This window comes from Chaetura pelagica, unplaced genomic scaffold, assembly GCF_000747805.2.
Source record: "Chaetura pelagica isolate M959 unplaced genomic scaffold, ChaPel_1.0 scaffold174, whole genome shotgun sequence".
Classification (NCBI taxonomy): Eukaryota; Metazoa; Chordata; class Aves; order Apodiformes; family Apodidae; genus Chaetura; species Chaetura pelagica.
The window spans coordinates 2,470,987-2,490,930 of NW_009953722.1; the positions used below are offsets into that span (position 1 = coordinate 2,470,987).

A 19,944-nucleotide genomic window follows, 5' to 3' on the forward strand; every position below is an offset into this window, starting at 1 on the left:
GAATTAGGATTTGTGTTCTGCAAGATACTGCTTTGGACAGCGATGGAGATAATGCATGTTGACATATCTGCTGTTTCTGGAAGAAACACTTCACTTGAAGGTTATACAATTTCTCTCTAGGCCTAGATCTATAAATATGTGAGCTCATGTTTAATTTGAATAATTCCATGAATGTGGCTGACACTTTTCAAACAGCCTAATGTATGAACTTAAAAGCTTTGCTGGGCTGCTGGCTTTAAGCAAAGCAGCACTGCTTCCTCTTCTCAGCCAAATCCACAGCTTTCACATGGATCTGTTTACCTTCCCATCTAGCAGTGAACATTCTAGAGAGGAGCCTGAGTTTTGAGATTTCTCCAGTGTTACAGCAGTCAGGACTTTTTCTGCTTGTATTTCTTCAAGATGATCCTTCTGTATTTCCCCTTTCTGAAGAAAAAAAAATATATTGATAAAATAAGGTTTGTGACAAGGAAGAGCTAGTGCAGGAGTGCTTTTTCACATTTAATGGTACAATCTAATCTACTTGTCCTCAGTTCAGTGTGTCAGATGCCACCTCATCTGTTCTTTTCCCTTCCCATTCACATCTTCCTCATCCTTTTCTCCCTCTCAAAAAAGAGTTTGTTTTCTGTTTGCTCATCCCTAGTAGCATTTGATGGGGAAATTGGTAAAGCATCTGGAGCCTTGGTGGTTCAACTGTTTAGTTTCCAGAGAGATAGGATTAAAAAGCTAGCAGTTTCCAATTGACTCCATGGATTAGTGAAACCACAGATCTCTTTACATCATTCTGTGACTGATCTACAGCCATTTAATTCAATGGTACGTGTGGTAGCCCAGACGACCTGTAAGGAAACCCTGGGTTTGTTTCCGTGGCTTAAAGAGGGCTTTTCTTTACAGGGCTTCTGTTTTGCTTCAGAGATCACATGCACTTACAGTGTTGCTCACATCAAGTGTCTCTACAAAACTCATCTTTGTAGAAGTTTTCAAGAGTGATGGGCCAAACGAATATGCAATTATTATTCTCAGTTATGCTCACCACTTAGAGCAGGACCTGGTGATCATTTAATTCTTATCAATAGCTCCCAGGCAGCAACATTTGGGCTGGCCCCACTGGCCCCTTGCCCACTCTTCCCTGCTTCTGCCCAAGCCTCCTCCTGCGGGTCTTGGTATCTCAACATGCCCACATTCCCATTTGTGTGCTTAGTGTGCAATTTTCATTGTCTAGACTCCAGGTGCTGAATGAGGAGCAGGGAAAAGCAGTGATTTTTCCTGCTGTCTGCAGTAGGATTTTGCCCAAGAAAGGCAAGGTAAACCTTTCTACTAATAAGTAAGTTTTACAGTCTCATTGTCATACTGTCTGTATTAAGAACTTCACATCCAGAGTTCAAATTATTTCTCCCTCTCTATTATACTAACTGTTTAATCATCAGCTTTGTGATTAACTGCAGGAAAAAAAAACACAACAACAATTAAAAGCAGTTTCACTGATGTGCAAGACACCTAACTCAGCCTCAGGCCTCTTCTCTCAAGGGCTTTTCAGACCGTCCAGCTTGACACTGAACATCCTTTATTTTGGGGTTAATAAAACCTCATGGCAGCTCCAGACTGAACTTTAGACTCTGTCCTTGCAAAAAGGGAACTGCTGGTTGTTTGGGAGCCAAACTGAGCTTTTGGTTCAGGAACATGAAAAAAAAAGAATATGGGCATAATGTTTTATCTTCAAGAGCAGATAGGGAAGGAATGAGAGACAGGGACATGTAACAACTTGGCAGTGTACTGTTTGTGGTTTGGGTTTGTGTTTGAGTTTTTCTTGTTTTGCTTGTTTTTTTTAAAAGGGAACTGCTGGTTGTTTGGGAGCCAAGACAAGTATGAAATTGCAGCAGTTTGGATGGGTTTTGGTTTCCTGAGTCAAGGCTAAATTAAGCATTCATGCACAGACTCTGGATTTTCCCAATTTTGGGGAATACCTGGAAGAAAGGGAACTTAACACTAACAGGGTGAGAATTTTCTTGGCCTCCAGTGATTCCTTATAACAGATAAGCAGCTGAAAGGCAGCAAGATGGGCTCATGACATTGGAGTGAAAATTCTTATGAAAGTCTCTGGGCTCCTGAGAAACACGCCAGTGGTGATTAACTGGAATTTCTCCTCAAGTAAATCATTCTGCAAGCACCCTTCAGCTTGGACAGATGCCACTGAGACATAAAGAGAAGCAAATGTTTGCATTTTTTTAAAGCATGAAGTGCACAGCTGTGTATCTGAATATGACATGTAAGTGTTTGTAAGCCTCTAGGAGTCATCTGAAAGTGCTGGGTTAGCCACATTCCAGCTTCATTGCTGTGGGCAACAGTCACTTGAACTGGAATTGGTGGTGGTGAGGAGCCTGGTCCTGCCCCACAAGGTTTGCTTCAGGGTGCCTGTAGCCAGCACAGCTGCTGGTGGATGGTGTGGGCCTAAAAGGCTGGAGTTCTGCATGCAGAAGGGGACAATGTCACCGCCAGCACGCTCTGCTGTGATTCTGTGAGACTGGCTTATCAAAGCCCCAGCAACATCTGTACCAGGGCCAGTTGGAGTAATCAGCTTGTCTCATGGGCTTTGTGATTACCTTCTCCCTACCAAAGCCAGGTTGGTGCTTCTTTGTCCTCCAGCAGAGGCAAACATATGGCTGTGTTCAAAAGCCCTGAAGTTGTGTGGGATTCTGTGCGTGCTGCTGCAGGTACAGGAGCAGGACAGATGGCAGCTTGCAAAAGTGCTCTGCATTCTCAAAACACCTCCTATGCTCTCTTGTTAGGCTTATGGTGTATTCAGAACTTGGATGTGGTCTTGAGAAAGATGCTGCTGTGGCTAAATACATGCATGAAGCAGGCCCTGCTGTACATGCAACTGCACAAATATGGGTCTGGATCTACAAAAGGATTGTGCTGCCTGTTAAATACCATCCAGGTTCAAAATCTAGCTGCTAAAAATCTTTGGAAATCTTCATGGAGGTCACTATGGTCCTTGGAAAATTAATTTCTGCTGAGCTAGCTGCAGATATGTCTGCACAGTTACTACTTTTCACCATGGTCTGTCTTGCAGACAGTATCCTGGCTGGAAGTACACTTTAGATGCACACATGGGTGTGAACCCTGTGAGTCCCACTGCCAAACACTGAGAGCTCAAGGTAACTGGATCCACCCAGACTGTTTCTCAGCAGTGTCTTGGTGGGCCAGGCATGGTTGCACGTCTCTGTAGGTACTTGCCTCCTAAGTGCATCAGAAAAAGGAAAAAGCTATGTGAGGGCATACTATGGGGAACCTGAGTAACCTGAGGAGGTACTAGTCATTAATGAGCAGCCAGCTACAGTGGTATTTTGATACAAGTTTTCTAGTAATAGGGGAGCACGCATTTATTATGGGATATTTTCTGCCTGTTTACTCTCTGGATTCTCTGGTTGCTAATTTTAAAACTACTGTGAAAAAAACATCATCATCATCCAGGAATCATAAGATTGGAAATGCTGGTGGGCTCTTGAGAGTTTAATGTAGCTTGTTGATAAGAAACAAGAAACCCACAAGGAAAAGCTCATTGCTTGCAGTTTCTTCTTCTCAGTCCCTTGTTCCTGGGGCCAAATTTCCCCATAAAGGCCTAAAATTTTATATGGGATGGCTTGGCTTTTAAAGACATCTGCAAATGTTTCATCTAAGCTCTGGATTAACTGGGCAGTGTCAACATTGCAGCGCATGCCAAGAGGAAGATAAGTGACTCAAAAGGAGCCCTACATGATTATTCACTGTCCCTTCCCTAGCCCCCTCATGAAGATGCATGGGCAAAAAAGTATAAAATAAATTCAGGGATGTTTTGCTTACTCCTTTATAGTGCTAATTATATGCAGATGGTATAAAAGGACAGGTTTTTACATATCTAAATCTCATTCTCCTGCAGGCCCTGCAATTCCTGTTGGGGTGGATGTGCAAGTTGAAAGCTTGGACAGTATTTCTGAGGTTGACATGGTATGTAATCCTCTTTTAAGCTTCAATTATTCCTAGTCATAAAAGTCCCTCCCACTTGAAACCTATGGATTTCAGATTATTGCTCAGATGAAAGTAATGGCAGCATTTGGCAAAACCAAGGTGTCTGACAGAACTAAAAATCTGATAAAACCAGGTGATCAAAAGCTTATCTCTGTATCTTCAGATAATGATTAAAAGTATGAAAGAAAAAAGACCTTAAATAGGGGAATAATCAGTGCTATAAAGGATCTATCACAATCAAAAATATGAACATCTGTGTGTAAAGGTTTGAAGGTAAATGGTGAACTTCACATAAGTTGTGTTTACTGCAAGAGTTTCCTTCCATTGAGTCCATATGTTTTAAATGCATTATTCTAGGAGGCACATTAGAAAATTCAGGTGGCAGCATTAGTGAAAATGAGCTGCTCCTGCTTCTTCATCACTGGAAGTAACCTCACTGAGACATGAGCGGGAGCTGCTGCGGGGAGCCTGAACTGCCTCTGCCAAAGAGGAATTTGGTGGGAGAGGAAGAGGCTTTCAGTCACTTATGATGCTGTTCAGGAAATATGCACCAAGTTCAATAGGGATTTAGTATCTTAATTTTTTTACTAATTAAAAAAGAGGAAGAAATGCATGCAGTTGTTAACCTTCAGCAAGTTTAAGATGTTCCCACTAAAAGGAGTGTTCAAAAGCATTTTCCTGATTGTTTGTTTGTTGAGGTTGGCTTTTCAAGCCAGGTTGCAACAGGTAGCAACAGTCACTGCAAGAGTGTCTTTGGGACTGTAGCTGTAAGGGGAAGGTGTCCAGTGTCCTGTAGGGAACAGCATTTGTAAGGATCCCTGGTGGGGAGCAGGGATGGAGGCTGGGACCAGTCTGCTAAGGTGCAGATCTGCAGGTGGGTGAGCAGAGGTGTCCCTCCAGAAGGTCTCTTTCATGGTCAGAAAGAAGTGTCTGGCCAGCTCTGCCCCATGAAAGGCAGCAAGGCAAGGGCTGGCACTGGAGACTTCCTTGACAAAGTCATGTAAAATCTACTGGCAATGCAAGGCAGTTGCTGGGGAAACTTTGAATGGGAGAGTTAGATTAACCGATGGCTTGTCAATGGCAAAGGAAAATAAGGAGCTGCTGGTGGTTTTAGAATTATAGAATTACAGAATGGTTTGTGTTGGAAGGGACCTAAACCATCATCTAGTTCCAATCGCCCTGCATGGGCAGGGACACCTCCCACTAGATCAGGTTGCTCAGAGCTCCATCCAACCTGTCCATGAACACATCCAGGGCTGGGGCTTTCACAACTTTCCTGTGCAGCCTGTTCCAGTGTCTTACCAGTTGCCAGATGGTTAGGAAGAGGTCCCAGTCTGTGTTCCTGCCTGTACAGGCAGCTGCAGCTTCCACAGCCATTCATTTAATTTGGAATATAAAGAAAACAAGTGTATTTGATCTCTTAGCATGAGAAAGTAAATTCAGCTCTGAAAGCAGCACCTGCCAGGTTGGGATCAACAAACAGATGTTTTCCTTTGTGTGGCTGAAGCTCCTGCCCCCTCAACAAGCTTTAAACAGAGCTTTGTATATACACTGGTACAGTAGGAAAAACAATTTCCTTATTTGACTGCTGTTTGCAACAATTTACACCATTTTGGGATAAACTGGCTAATGTGTTAGCCTGACCATTAAGTTAATTTTGAAAGCTTTTCCTTTTGAACATGCTATTGATACCATAGCACTTCAAGGTAATTCTGCCAGAACTGAAGAATCCTCTCTGTTGGGCAGTGCTTCTCTTGGGGCATATTTATGTCCCTTTTGGGATTCAACATTACTGAACGCTGTAATACATTGTTTGGGAGTTTAGTTTTTGTTCTGGCTGATATTATTTCATCTACCTGGTAGGAGTGAGTTTTCTTTCTGGAGTTCCTTAGGCATAGAAAGCAATACTGACAGACCTGTCTCTGTTTCTTTTCCCTTTCTGTGAAGGATTTCACCATGACCCTGTATTTAAGGCATTACTGGAAGGATGAGCGTCTCTCATTTCCCAGCACCACCAACAAGAGCATGACCTTTGATGGAAGGCTGGTGAAGAAGATCTGGGTCCCTGATGTCTTTTTTGTGCACTCCAAAAGGTCCTTCATTCATGACACCACCACAGAGAACATCATGCTACGAGTGTTCCCTGATGGCCATGTCCTCTACAGCATGAGGTAACCGTGCTGCTCTTGAACAACCCCCTGGGGCTCCACTGTCAATTTTGCCTCCAGTATGGTTTTGATGACCAGCAGGACTGCTACTGCCAGCCCTTGTGCTCTCACAGAGCCCTGTTTCCAGCATGTCCAGTACAAGATGCTTTGCAGAAAGCTGTGAGGATGCGTGCTGTGGGCAGTAACAGGATAATCTCCTCCTGGGGGAAGCATTCCCCTAATTCTTTGCAGTCAGAGGAGGGCTTAGTCAAGCGGGAATGTTCATCCCAGGGTCAGTGTGTGATTAAACTGGAAGCTGCAGATATACCAGATGGTGACCTCTATAATTATCCTATTTTGTTTCTTGTTTGTCTAGAAAAACTTGTTTCGTTTTGTTTTGGTTTTTTATGGTGGTGGTGTTTGGACATTGATGTAAACGTTAAAGTTTACTGAAGCTGAAATGGCAGCACAAAAGACACCCTGCAGTCCCTGATTCTCTAGCAGGTTTGTTGGCTGGAAGAATCCTGAGGCATGTCTGTTATGACACAAAAGGTTACCCAGCCTGTGGGAGTACAGAGGTCATGGCTGTGGGTTTGCAGGATTCTGTAATACACAGATATGGATGCTAGAGAGACATGCAGCAGGGAAAGTGCTTAGAGTGCTCAGAGAAAGAGACTCCATTTTGGATATAAATTAAGTTCTCTTTATATTACCGAGACACAAGTGCGTGTAGGACACTAACCTTTCGAGCGACCAGTATGTGCTGTTAATTTCAGTTTTTTACCTGAAGCAGCCAATAGATTATGATAATTTTTTTCTTTCAGAACAATTTTTTATTTTCCAGGCTTATTTTCCACCTTTTCAGACAATAAGTTGCCATTATAGTCCTTTGTTTTTGGGCTTATCGATAATATAACTCGGCCAGTCTCAGGTTTCTAGGTACCAGCTTCACTTCAAGGAGGGTGGCTGCAATTTTCCAGGATGCTGCAGACTCCTAGGTTGGCTGGCCTTTATTGATACTTTTCAGTGTACATTTTATTTTGCTCAGTAATTCTCCTCTTCTAACCAGGCCAGCAGATTTCATTTCCTTAAAAAAAATGCAGAAAAGAGATGCAGAGAACAATACATTGCCAGGGGAGCAAAGCTTGAGAGCTCAGACAAGAGAAAATGGGCTCTCACTGTATAGTGACCTTTGAATGTTTTGTTACACAAGGAATTCTGTTCTAGGATCTTGCTGGAACTTACTCCCTTCAGCTATCATAAAATAACTTTCAAAAACAAGGAAAGATTTTTTATAAAGTTTGATTTGGGATTCTTTGAAGAATAAACATAGTGGGTGATATTGTCCCGAGTAGTACAATATCCCACCTAAGCAGGAGGACTCTAAGTTTCACTGGTTTCACAGACTGAATATAATTGCACTGAATTTATTTTAAAACACCGTGGACAAATTATTGAAATCACAAATAAACTGATTTGTGCATAAGGAAGAGAGTTTGCACCACATGGCTGCTCCATTTTGCCTGGTCATAATGATGCAAATCCATTCTTGACTAAACACTTAGGAACACTTTCCCTGTTCTGAACCCATTTAGTAAATCTATTTATTGCATGAAAGCTCTGATTACTCACACCTTAGCTAAGCACCCAAAGACGCCATCTATTCTCTTAGAACTGGATGAGGATGAAGGTGCCACACAGCAGGAGAGGCAAAAAGGAGAAAGAAAACTGAAGAAGGGGGTTAAATGTAAGCTTGGCTCAGCACTGAGTGCAGAAGAGCAGGAGAGGGGTAGGGACCTTCTCTACAGACTGTAACCAAATATTAGTTTCCATTGCTCACATCCCACAGTACTAAAGCCAGCATCATCACACCATTAATTAGCAGTGCTCAACAGCCAAAATGAAGGCACAAATCTTCTTAATAGTAATCATTAGCTCTCCTCAGGTCTGCTCATTTGCCCAGATGCAGCATTTTTACTTTCAAAATTTTCTGTTAGCTGTCGAGGAGGTGATGTGACTTTCTGATGTTACCTCATGAAACAGAATGATGTGAGTAACCACAGCCCCCTGCACAAGTATTAACTGGATACTTTGATTCATAAAATCCAAGGAGAACAAGAATCTGCATGATATTTGGCCTGGTGGTGTTTGGGACACTCAGAACACGATCCAGCTGCCCAAGCATGGGTGTCCAGTGACATTGGAAATGTCCTCCAGGATGTCTTGAGATATCTGCACAGGGTTGGCACTGGGCTTTAGTTGAGGGATATCTTACTGATGACTTCAGTTTCTGTGCTGCCCCTGTCTAACAAATTTTTAATGACCACAGGTTGTGCCACAATTTAGGTGACCCTGAGGGAAGAAAACAGCGCTTTGCAATGAGACTGAATTATGCAATGTTTAACTGCTACACACAGCTATGGGAAATCATTGATATACCTTCTGGAGCATACCCCCAGAAAGCTTCTTTAAGTTCAGCTCATATGGCAAAATTCTGCTCTAATTTTATAGTCCAAATGAACAGCATGTGCTTTTCAGGGGTGGTGAGTGTGTGGTTCAGAGTAGGATTTGGATCACAATCCTTTGAACGGAAGAGTTGCTCTTTATCAACATCTGTGATGAATCTAGAAAATGGTTACGACCAACGTAAGTTGGGCTCTGAAATGATGACTCACAGCTGATTTGCCCCTACTAAATCAGGAGCTCCACTGCAAATCTGTCTGCAAGGGAAAGTTCAGTGACCCACTGCAAGGCTTGTTACGCAATGTCGTGCACAACTGGATTAATTTAAAAACAGGAGTTGTGATTGCTGCAGCTCTTCAGCTAAGGCACAAACTTAACAGAGGCAAATCTCACTTGTTAAAAACCAGCTGCACCCATTTTACACCCCCCTCCACCCGAAATACACCCCCCAGATTAAAAAAAAATTCAAGACTGAAAGAAAGTGCTTTCCCCTTAATACTGTACTTACTAAAGGAATTTTCTGGCTTGCAAAAAGGTTGATCATGTTTCTCAGGCCTGAGTCATTGCTGGGGTGATTATGGAGGGAATATAGCACTGGGGAAAATGAGGAAACCATAACTGAACCAGACACAAGACAGCCTTCAAATGTAAATGATGTTATTTTATGTTGTTGTCTATGTAAGGAAATAGTTGGATTAAAAATATGGAAGTATTCACACTGACATTAGCAGAGATGTAATGTATAAGAGAGTAATCTAATTCCCTCATAGGTATTGAAATTACAGCTTTCTTTGGAACGTCTGTGTATAATCCATCTCACTTGGATGTGGAGAGTCAGTAGGTATTTTTCTGGAGATTTTATGCTGACATGGTGCATAATTGCTGGCTCTAAAACTGCAGAATGATTTATCCATGTTAAGATTTTCCCTTTGTTGCTCCTCATAGAAACCAATATTTCTCCTTTTTGACTTCTAGGATCACAGTGACAGCAATGTGTAACATGGACTTCAGCCACTTCCCTCTGGACTCTCAGACATGTTCTCTGGAGCTGGAAAGCTGTATGTTCTATCTATGTTTCTAACTAGACATGCTTCATGGCTGGCTGCACACACATAGGATGGACATGTTTTAGGTTACAGTCAATTTCAGAGCCTGAAAATAACATTCACTGGAGTTACTGAGAGTCTTTCTATTGACCTACTGTGTTGTAGATCTAGTCCTTATGCTGTAAGACACGGGAATTTGCAAGGAAAGCATTCTTGTATAAATTTTAGCAGATGGGACTTTCAAAAAAATACTAACAGAAATGTTCAACATAAGCTGGTTCTCAGCAGCTTGTTGATGAGTAATCTGGAGGAGAGTTTTGCTCTGTTCATTGCTTCTGACAGGAAGGTGGTGCTTTCAAGTGTCACAGTAAAAAGTTGAGTATAATGATCATTAATTTTCTCTACATTTCATTGCCAGTGTGGTTTATGTATTATATAATTCTTATCCTGCAAATACTGTGTCTTGGGCTCAGCTTCTTTGAGAAGGAGTTATTCTGAGAGAAATTGATTTGAACAGTAAGATTTTCTCCAGGATGTGCCAAGACTAATACAGAATTGTCTTGAGGTCCTCCCAGCTATTTAACTGTAATTTTCCTCTACAAACAACAGAATCACAGGACAATGTAGATTGGGAGGAGACTTTAGGTTGGTCTTGAGGTCAGGTGCTCTAATATCCTGCCCAGAGCAGGGAACTTTAGAGTGGGTTACTCAGGGCTGTGTCCAGCTGGGTTTTAAACATGTCCAAGGCAGTGGTGGCACCACAGCTTTTCTGTGCAACCTACTGAGATGTTTGACAGCCCTCATCCTGAAGAAATTTCCTTTTACCTACTTGGAAAAAATTCTCTTGCTGCAGTTTGCATCACTTCCCTTTTGTCCTTTCACTCTGCATTTCAGAGAAGTCTGAAGAAAGCTCGTGTCCATCTTCTCTATGACCCCAGCAGGGCAGCAGTTGCACCCAAACACAGACTTTACTTCTTCCAGCTGAACAGACCAAGACTTCCCCATCCTCTTATCTTATACCATGTGTTCCAGCCCTCTGACCATCTTGATAACCCTTTTTTCTTTCACCATTCACGCTACCTAGTACACTTACTAATTCTCCAAGTCTTTAATTTACAGTCTTTAAATATTTCTGGACTTTTGCTTCAAATTGCACCTATAGCTTTTGCTTTCATCATTGATAAAAAAAGATAGTTTGAAGTGTCTGTGTTTTCTATTCCTTCCTCTAAATTCTGGTGTTCTACCTATGACTATTTCATAGAAGCATAGAATTGTTTGAGTTGGAAAGGACCTTAAATATCATCTAGTTCCAACTCCACTGCATGGGCAGGGACACCTCCCAGTAGACCAGGTTGCTCCAAGGCCCATCCAACCTGGCCTTGAGCATTTCCAGGGATGGGGCAGCTACAACTTCACTGAGAAACATGTTCCAGTGTCTCACCACCCACATAGTGAAGAATTTCTTCCTACTGTCTAACCTAAATCTACCTTCTTCTCGTTTAAAGTAATTTCCTGAATTATTATTATCAGTTAGCAATTACTTGTTTATGGTTTCTGATACATGATGACCTTGACAGACTGGAGATGTGGGCCAGTGCCAACCTCATGAAGTTCAACAAGGCCAAGTGCAGCGTCCTGCACCGGGGTCAGCACAACCCCAGGCACAAATACAGGCTGGGGGAAGAATGGCTGTAGAGCAGCCCTGAGGAGAAGGGCTTGGGGGTGGCAGTTGATGAGAAGCTTGACATGAGCCACCAGTGTGTGCTGGAGCCCAGAGAGCCAGTTGTGTTCTGGGCTGCGTCAAAAGGAGTGTGGCCAGCAGGGCCAGGGAGGGGATTCTGCCCCTCTGCTCTGCTCTGGTGAGACCACACCCGGAATAATGTGTCCAGCTCTGGTGCCCTCAGCACAGGAAAGACATGGAGCTGTTGGAGAGGGTCCAGAGAAGGGCCACCAGCCACCAAGATGATCAAAGGCCTGGAGCACCTCCGCTATGAAGACAGGCTGAGAGAGTTGGGGCTGTTCAACCTGGAGAAAAGAAGGCTCTGGGAAGACCTTAGAGCACCTTCCAGTAATTGAAATGGGCTACAGGAAAGCTGGGGAGTGGCTTTTTATCAGAGAAGATAGTGATGGGAGAAGGAGTAATGGTTTTAAACTGAGAGAGGGGAGATTTAGGTTAGATATTAGGAAGAAATTCTTCACTATAAGGGTGGTGAGGAACCAGAATGGGTTGCCCAGGGAGGTTGTTGATGCCCCATCCCTGGAGATTTTTAAGGCCAGGTTTGATGAGGTTTTGTGCAACCTGCTCTAGTGGTGAGGTTCCCTGCTCATGGCAAGGGGGGTTGGAACTTGATGATTTTTAAGGTTCCTTCCAATCTTAATGATGATTCAATGATTCTATGCTCAGAAAAGGACCATTCTACCTGTCATTTCACCAGTGTGGAGTAAAAAGATGTGTTTCTCTGAATCAGGATGACCTGGATTTTTTTCATTGCTGTTGTAATGGTGTATCTTATGGCAAGACAATTTAACCTCACTGTTGTTAGCAAACTTATTTGTGGCTGTACTTCATGCCAAAGATGCTTTTGTGTTTGTTTACTTTGCCTGGATCTACTAACTTTTTCTTCCCCTCCAAAATGAAGTCTACATAACATTGTGTTTCTTCTTTCCCAAAGATGCTTACACTGATGAAGATCTGATGCTGTATTGGAAAAATGGGAATGAATCTCTGAAAACTGATGAAAAGATTTCTTTGTCTCAGTTTTTGATACAAAAATTCCACACGACATCCAGACTGGCTTTCTACAGTAGCACAGGTACAGCCTTTTCTGATTTAACAATATTGCTAAAGCTAATGCTGTAGTAACTACTGGTGAGTGAGCTCTTGGGATTATATGTCACTGACATGTAGTCTCCATGCATGTTTTGAAAGATCAGTTTCTCTTTTCACTACCTTTTAGAAATAAAAAACCAAGAAAGATCTTATCTCTCTGTGGCCATCAGCCAGGCTGTTCTCACTGATTCTGGCTTTCCTCCTCTCTCAAAGGGTGGTACAATCGCCTCTACATAAACTTCACTTTACGTCGACACATCTTCTTCTTCTTGCTCCAAACCTACTTCCCTGCCACACTCATGGTCATGTTGTCCTGGGTGTCCTTCTGGATTGATCACCGAGCAGTTCCTGCCAGAGTCTCTTTGGGTGAGAGCAACTGCAACAAGCCACAGCTGCGTGACAATCTTTGAATGTAAAAATTTTTACAGGAAAAGGAACTCTTTGTTTTGCTGGTTAAAGATATTGGGCAAGCATATGTTTGGTTTATCTGATGATTAATAGATTGTAGAAGTTGCAGTTTGTCCTTCATTGCTAACAGTCCTCATGATCTAGACTTAGTGAAGGATGAAAGGGGCTGTAGTTTTAAAGTTGGGCAGAGAAGAGAGGTTTCTGTATTTATGAGTCCATGAATTAAGATTTTACCCTCTTGTCCAGTTCTGGAGTTTTGAGACACATGTTCCACCAGTAAGGGCAGAGTTTCACAGGCATTTAGGCACTTCTGTTCCAACTTTCCTAACTGTTTTTCATGAGCAGGATCCTGCCATGTCCCAGCTGCTGCAGTGGGTGTCCTAGCCGAGGTATGGATACAGACTTCCCAGCTGGTGCTGTGGCTGGTGGCTTTCTCCAGGCTGCCTGGAGGGTGCCAAAGTGGCCTCACAGCGCTGGGAAACAAGGGCAGCAAGGGATCTAGTCCTGTCAGCTCCTGCAGACTTAGGTGTCCCTGGGGAAATCAGGGCATCTCTGTAACGCCAGGCCTTAAACAACACTGGGGCAGTGAAGGGAATGTGGCTTTGCTCTCACATTGACAGTGCTGAGGATAAGAGGCCACCAGCCCTGAGGTGAGACAAAGGCTGGGTTTCTCCTTTCCCAAGGGCATATTGCATTGAGGCTCTATCTTTTCTGGGATAGGGGGGTCTTTCATTTGAGGGACTGGGAAAGCAAAGAGGGAGTTGCTTGAAAATCCTGTGCATACCAGTCTGCCTCTCTGGACATCTCAAATCCATCAGGAGGAGACTTGCCTGCTTCAGGACTGGAGAAAATTCATTCAGCTGAGCATAAAATGAGCTGATTTGTTTATTACTCCATGCATAGGTTAGAGGAAAGCAAAAATGTAATAGGAAAAATCTCTAAATGTTAATATGACAGGCTTCCAATACTAAAAGCATAAAACCAGCATTTTAGCCCCACAAGTCTGTCTCACTTAGAGAGCTCTGCAGTGCAGCAAGCATATGGGAAGAGGCAGTCAAGAGTCTGCTGCACTGAAAGAACTGTGTTGAGTGGGTATTATTTTTTAAAAATTGCATCCTAATGAAGAGTGAACCACAGTAGCTGTGTTTACAGTGGTCACTGTTTTGAAATGGCTGAAGTTTTTGGCTCTGTTTTCTCTAGGCAACTTTGGGAACTTGTAAATATTTTTCTCTTCATGACCATCCAAACAAAGTATACATGATTTTGCAGGATTTTATCTGTATCTGTCTAAATATATATATATATATATTCTCAAACATAAGTGGGTTTATAAACATAAATACATACATGTTTATAAACACGTACACATGCACACATCTATATATATAATATGTTGCTCAAATCTTTTTGTTTCTGATAGAATCATAGAATGTGTGAGGCTGGGAGGGACCTTTAAAAGTCATCTAGTCCAGCCACCCTGCAGTGCACAGGGACCTTTTTAACTAGATCAGGTTACTCAGAGCCTGGTCAAGCCTGACTTTGAATGTTTCCAGGGATGGGGCCTCCACCACCTCTCTGGGCAACCTGTTCCAGTGATCCATCGCCCTCATTGTAAATAGCTTCTTCCTAATGTCTAATTTAAATCTACCCTGCTCTAGTTATAGACCATTGCCTCTCATCTATCACTGCATACCCTTGTAAACAGCCCCTCCCCAGCTTTCCTGTATGCCCCTGTGCCTGAACTGTGGACAAATATTCCTAGAGGTAAAACATAAAGCCTTTCCTTTGCATTGTTTTATGCAAAACATTTTATCATTATTGCTCATCTCTGAAGATCAGTAGTTTAGATCAAATCCTCTTTGGCTGTGACCAAAAGTCAACACTAGGCTGCCTCCTGGCAGAGCATGTAGCACAGATGGGTACAGCAAGGAAGCAGGAGTCCTTGTCACCACTGGTCTTAGCAGACCTGACTCCAAACACTGTGTTAAAGCCCTAGAAGTTAAGGAGAGAGTTAAATGCTGCACCTGACAAAGCAGTGGTTGCTCTGTTGCTCCTCAAAACTAAGCCCATCATGCACACCCCTCTATTCTGCCCTGGTGAGGCAACATCTGGATTACTACGTCCAATTCTGAGCTCCCCAGTTCATAAAGGATAAGGAACTACTGGAAAGAGTCCAGCACAGGGCCACAAAGATGATTGGAGCATCTGCCCTGTGAGGAAAAGCTGAGAGAGCTGGGGCTGTTCAGCCTGGAGGGGACCGGGGGGGATCCCATCAAAGCTTGTAAATATCTGGAGAGGGGTGTTGGGAGGATGGGTCCGGTCTCTTCACTGATGTCCAATGACAGGACAAGGGGCAGTGGGCAAAATGCAGAGCATGGGAGACTCAAGTTAAACATAAGGAAAACTTCTTTACTATGAGAGTAACAGAGCCCTGGAACAGGCTGCTCAGAGAGGTTGTGGAGGCTCCTTCACTGGAGACATTCAAAACTCATTTGGACATGTTCTTGTGTGATGTGCTCTGGGTGATCCTGCTCTGGCAGGGGGTTAGACTAGATGATCTTCAGACATCCCTTCCAACCCTGATGGCTATGACACAGAAGCACAGGAAGTGAAACAGTTCTGCATTGGCAGGAGAGATATTTATCACAAATTTATTTCTTATCTACTATCTTTTAGAGCATAATTTCTGTTTTTCTTGAGACAAAAGCCTTATGGAGCCTATCAGTCAATGGCATGTATTTCTCTTGGTTCTTTCCAGGAATAACCACCGTGCTGACCATGTCCACGATCATCACAGGGGTGAATGCCTCCATGCCCCGTGTTTCCTACATCAAAGCAGTGGACATTTACCTGTGGGTCAGTTTTGTGTTTGTCTTCCTCTCGGTGCTGGAATACGCGGCCGTGAATTACCTGACCACGGTGCAGGAGTGGAAGGAGAGGAAGCTCCGGGACAAGGTGAGAAACCTTGTTCATCCATTTATTCATTTTTTTTTTTTTCTTACAGTTGATCTGGTCTTTATATTGACTAGTTTGTGTCTATAAATGGGAAAACATCTGTGTGTGTATAATTGGGTTTGTTTAGACCACTCCACCTCAGGCTGAACTGCCGACACTGGAAAAAGAGGAGTTGGTCTTCTGGGTCTTCATAGACATTTCGGAGAAGAGGGGAGTTGATCTGAACTAGGGAAAACTGCAGCCTGAAATTGTGTGGGGATGTCAAGAGGGGAAAGTATCCAATCTGACACTTCACTGCAGCTGCTACCTTTGCTGTATTTTTAAGCTGAAGGTGTTACTTGGTGCAAATTCATTTCCTCGTTCTACTCTCAGCTTATCTCTGAAAACTGTATTCAGTGAAGTAATAGTGGAATTGTTCCCCATCACCAAACAGAAACAACAGCCAGGCAAGTTTATACTTGTCCTCTTTCATGTGCCATGAAAGGTCTTGTCCTGCATCCTTGGAGTTTTTCAAGACCTGACCAAATACAGCCCCAAGCAGCTTAGGCCTGCTGTCAGCAGGAGACAGGACTGGACACCTCACAAGATCTCTTGCATTATCCTGCAGACCTGTCAGCCCTTCTTCTTTGTGGTTAAAACAAAACACCATCACCTTTTGAACACTAAGGCTTGAGACCAATTTTTTTTAAGTCCCCAGGCACCCAGAACATCACCCTGCTTTACAGCTTCTTTCTTCCCATTGGGAACTCCCCACATAAGTTCATGGGTTACAAAACCTAGAGGTATTAAAAAAGGTAAAACCCCCTCTCCTTTGCCTTTAAGTGCATTGGAGGGATTAAATGGACTTGAGAGGTTTTGTTACTGTTCTGCTAAGTTTTCAGGGATGTTCTTCCACATCCAGTGATGGCATAGCTTGTTACTTATATCACAGATGTGCCCTTTATTGAGTCTTGTGCTTTGAATTCTATATTCAGCAAATGCCTTTTTGCTACACAAGGTAAAATAGTCTATCCAGTCTTCAGCATGTGACGATATTAATCCTCAGCAGTAGTAATGGGAACAGAAATAATAAGCAGCATTATTTGAGAGGATTGTGGCAAAATGTAGGCAAGTGCTCTTGAAGAAGCAGAATAGACTTTTCTCACTGTAAATATAGATCTTGTCTGCCAGTGCTTTTCCCCTGTGAAAGACCAAAAAAATCCTAGTTTGCATGTTAGGCTGCCCAGAGAAGGGCTTTATGGTATGTCTACAAGGATAAATTTAATGGGTGTGGAGTATCTAAATCTAAACCTTCTTTAGGTTCAGAGTGGTTGCTGTGAAATGCCACTGGCAAAGAGTCTGTGGCCTGTGCTGTTTCAAAACTGTACATGGGAACTTTGCTGTGCTTGTTGACCTGGGCAAAGTTCAGGCTGGAAGCATTTCTGAGACTCTGCAAGTACTGTCAGCTGAGTTCCTGTGCCCAGGGAAGCTCTTTGGCAGTGCTTATTAGCATAGACATGCTAATACATGAGATTCCTGCAGGATGGAATTATGTAGGATGCTTCTGCATGTGTGTGTCTGTGTGAAGATGGCAATAGAAAACCTGCAGATTTTAAGCAGTATAACGAGAGTTTTCTACTAGAAATTCTACCAGTGTTCATTGGTATCTTTAGTCTTGTGGGATGCATGCTGGTGCTGCTGAAGCCAATGCAAGTTTTGACTTTAACTTCATCAGAGCTGGGACTTTACATTAGGCTTTTAACTGATCCTCTCCTCGGTTTAAAATTAGATTTACAAAGAAGTCGTGTATCTGTGAAACCAGAACTTGGTCCTTTATTTTCCATAACATGTACTGGCTAAGCCATCTCCACAGATGAAACTACATAATTACATCTTTTACAAGCTGTCTGTTAATAGAAAGTCATAGTTTCTGTTGCTAATGTGCTCTCCCAGTGTTCAGCTGTATTTCTTGTTTATGTTCCTAGTTTCCATGTACGTGTGGAATACCTCATTCAAAAACTATGATGCTGGATGGAAACTGCAGTGAATTCGATGCCAACAGCCTGACAGGATATACAAGAAACCAGATAGTCCCAGAGGAAGAAAAGCAAGAAAAGATAGTTGTGCATTTAGCTATGAGCAATGAACCTAATTCATCAAGGAAGAGAGGCCTGAAGGGCCATGTGGGTTTGCGCATCATCCAGAACACTCATGCAATTGATAAATACTCAAGATTAGTATTTCCAGGCACCTATATATTTTTTAATCTGATATACTGGTCTGTCTTTAGCTAAGCATGCTGGCACAGCAGTGACTAGAGCAGAAGACATTTGCAAAACTCTCTTTTGTTGGTTCTTTTCCAGTCTAATCTGGCTGCAAAGCCAGAAAATGGATTATTTTATTGCTTCTTTGGAGGATAAAGGAGAGGACACATCTTCCATTGGTCAACACCATGCATACGCATAATGGAGGAACCTGCTCTGCTGGTTGCTTTCAAACTCACATCCCAACTCCTGTTTACTTTATGAAAGGTCATTTCTCATACTTGAAAATACATGCTCAGCATTCACCCAAAAGATGCTGTGACCTTCTTCAATACCATTAGGACTGTTGGCTGGCCAGGATCAACAAGGTTGGGTACAGAGTGCAGGTGGTATGTTTCTTTTTGTGGTCATTTTTTTTTTTCCAGATTAGAAGTTAAGGCATGATGATGCAGCAGAGCAAAAAAGCCCACAGATTCACAGTGGATAGCTCCCAGGGTACCTAGATAATGAAAACAGGGAGGTTTAGGCATGTGTTCTCCATATAACTTGAGCACAGCACATGATGTGTAGCGCTTACCCTCTAAAATGACAGGGAAAGCTGACAGGTAGCATGTATAGTCAGCACATGGTGAATGGGCAGTGTCTCTAGGACCATCACTTTCCCTCTCCAGAAGAAGAAAAGTGTTGAGGATAGCACTGGTGGCTTTAAAGAATTTTCCTCACCCTTGTGAGGAAAGTGCAGCTCACAGAGAAGCTGTATATTCATCCCAATGTGCCTCTCCCAGTCTACACATAGACCTTCTGTCCAGGCATTTTGGATCAAGAGGGAGAGGTGTCTGCCAGAAGCTCTCTGCAAAAATAGGGGCATGTCAGAGATTTAATGGCAAAAAATGATACTTTGGGGATTCAACGATACCATGTCTGCCCTCCATCTCCAAGGCTGATGTGAGTCCCTTGAAGCTGTTGGAGAGCATTGCAACAAGCTTCTGTGCTTGGCATTTCATTTTTCATCCTGTGATAGCTCCCTTTGCTAACAACACTGGCAGCAAAACTCAAATATAGAAACATGACAGCAACAAGACAATGGTGTCCACACTTTTTGGCTTGGATGGGGATTATGTTCATCAAAATGTTTGGTTACCCTCAGCAGGGTGGGCAGAGCCTGAAGCATGAAGACCTGTGGCTGAGGTTAGAAGCTGAGTCAATGATGGGAGTGAGTTATACATCTGACTGGGGTTGGGCCATGAAGGTTCAGATAAATCATAAGAAGAAAGGAAAAGCAAACAAAAATACTAATAAAACCATAACTATTTGTTGGCATGTGAAATTTTCTGCTTATTGTAGCAGTCATTCTTGTGTCCTAAATCTCAAGGGATACTGAAGATGGCAGGGAAGTGTCAACTTCAGGCTGTCAGCAATACCCAGGTTTAGCCTTGTGCCTCAGATATTGCTGCCTAAGCCACATTGATGGTTGCACTGATTTATTGGAAGAAAAATGGAATTTAAACTAACAATTGTGTTCATCTTTCATCAGCTGTTTAAATAACTGACATGAATGGCCTACTGCCTGGTCATAAAAGTAAGAAAACACAGCCCTGAATTCACTGCCAAGAGGAGGAGCCATGGAAGGACAGTGCCTGAGAGGAAGGATTGATTGCCCTGTATCCCAGCCTGCCACTTCCCTCCTGAGTCACCATGTCAGTGCATTTACCACACACAGCTCTTCTTGGAGCCGAAATCTGGACACTTCTCACACCAACAAGTGGAGGTTGTTACAGCAAAGACATAAAATATATGAAAGAAATAGTTCAGTCATCTTTTGAGAGGTTAAAGCCTGGACATAACAG

The 19,944-nt window shown here is 42.9% G+C and overlaps 1 protein-coding gene across 1 annotated transcript in view; it reads left to right on the forward strand.

Annotated features, from left to right (window-relative positions):
* The window catches only part of GABRR2 (gamma-aminobutyric acid (GABA) A receptor, rho 2), a 27,333-nt gene extending 9,206 nt beyond the window's left edge, over nt 1-18,127 (forward strand). The window contains exons 3-9 of the mRNA XM_010000506.1: nt 3,917-3,984; nt 5,953-6,176; nt 9,591-9,673; nt 12,334-12,474; nt 12,705-12,857; nt 15,658-15,854; nt 17,819-18,127. Of these exons, the coding sequence (XP_009998808.1) occupies nt 3,917-3,984; nt 5,953-6,176; nt 9,591-9,673; nt 12,334-12,474; nt 12,705-12,857; nt 15,658-15,854; nt 17,819-18,127 (1,175 nt within the window). The remainder of the gene's footprint in view (nt 1-3,916; nt 3,985-5,952; nt 6,177-9,590; nt 9,674-12,333; nt 12,475-12,704; nt 12,858-15,657; nt 15,855-17,818) is intronic.
* The last annotated feature ends 1,817 nt before the right edge of the window (nt 18,128-19,944 follow it).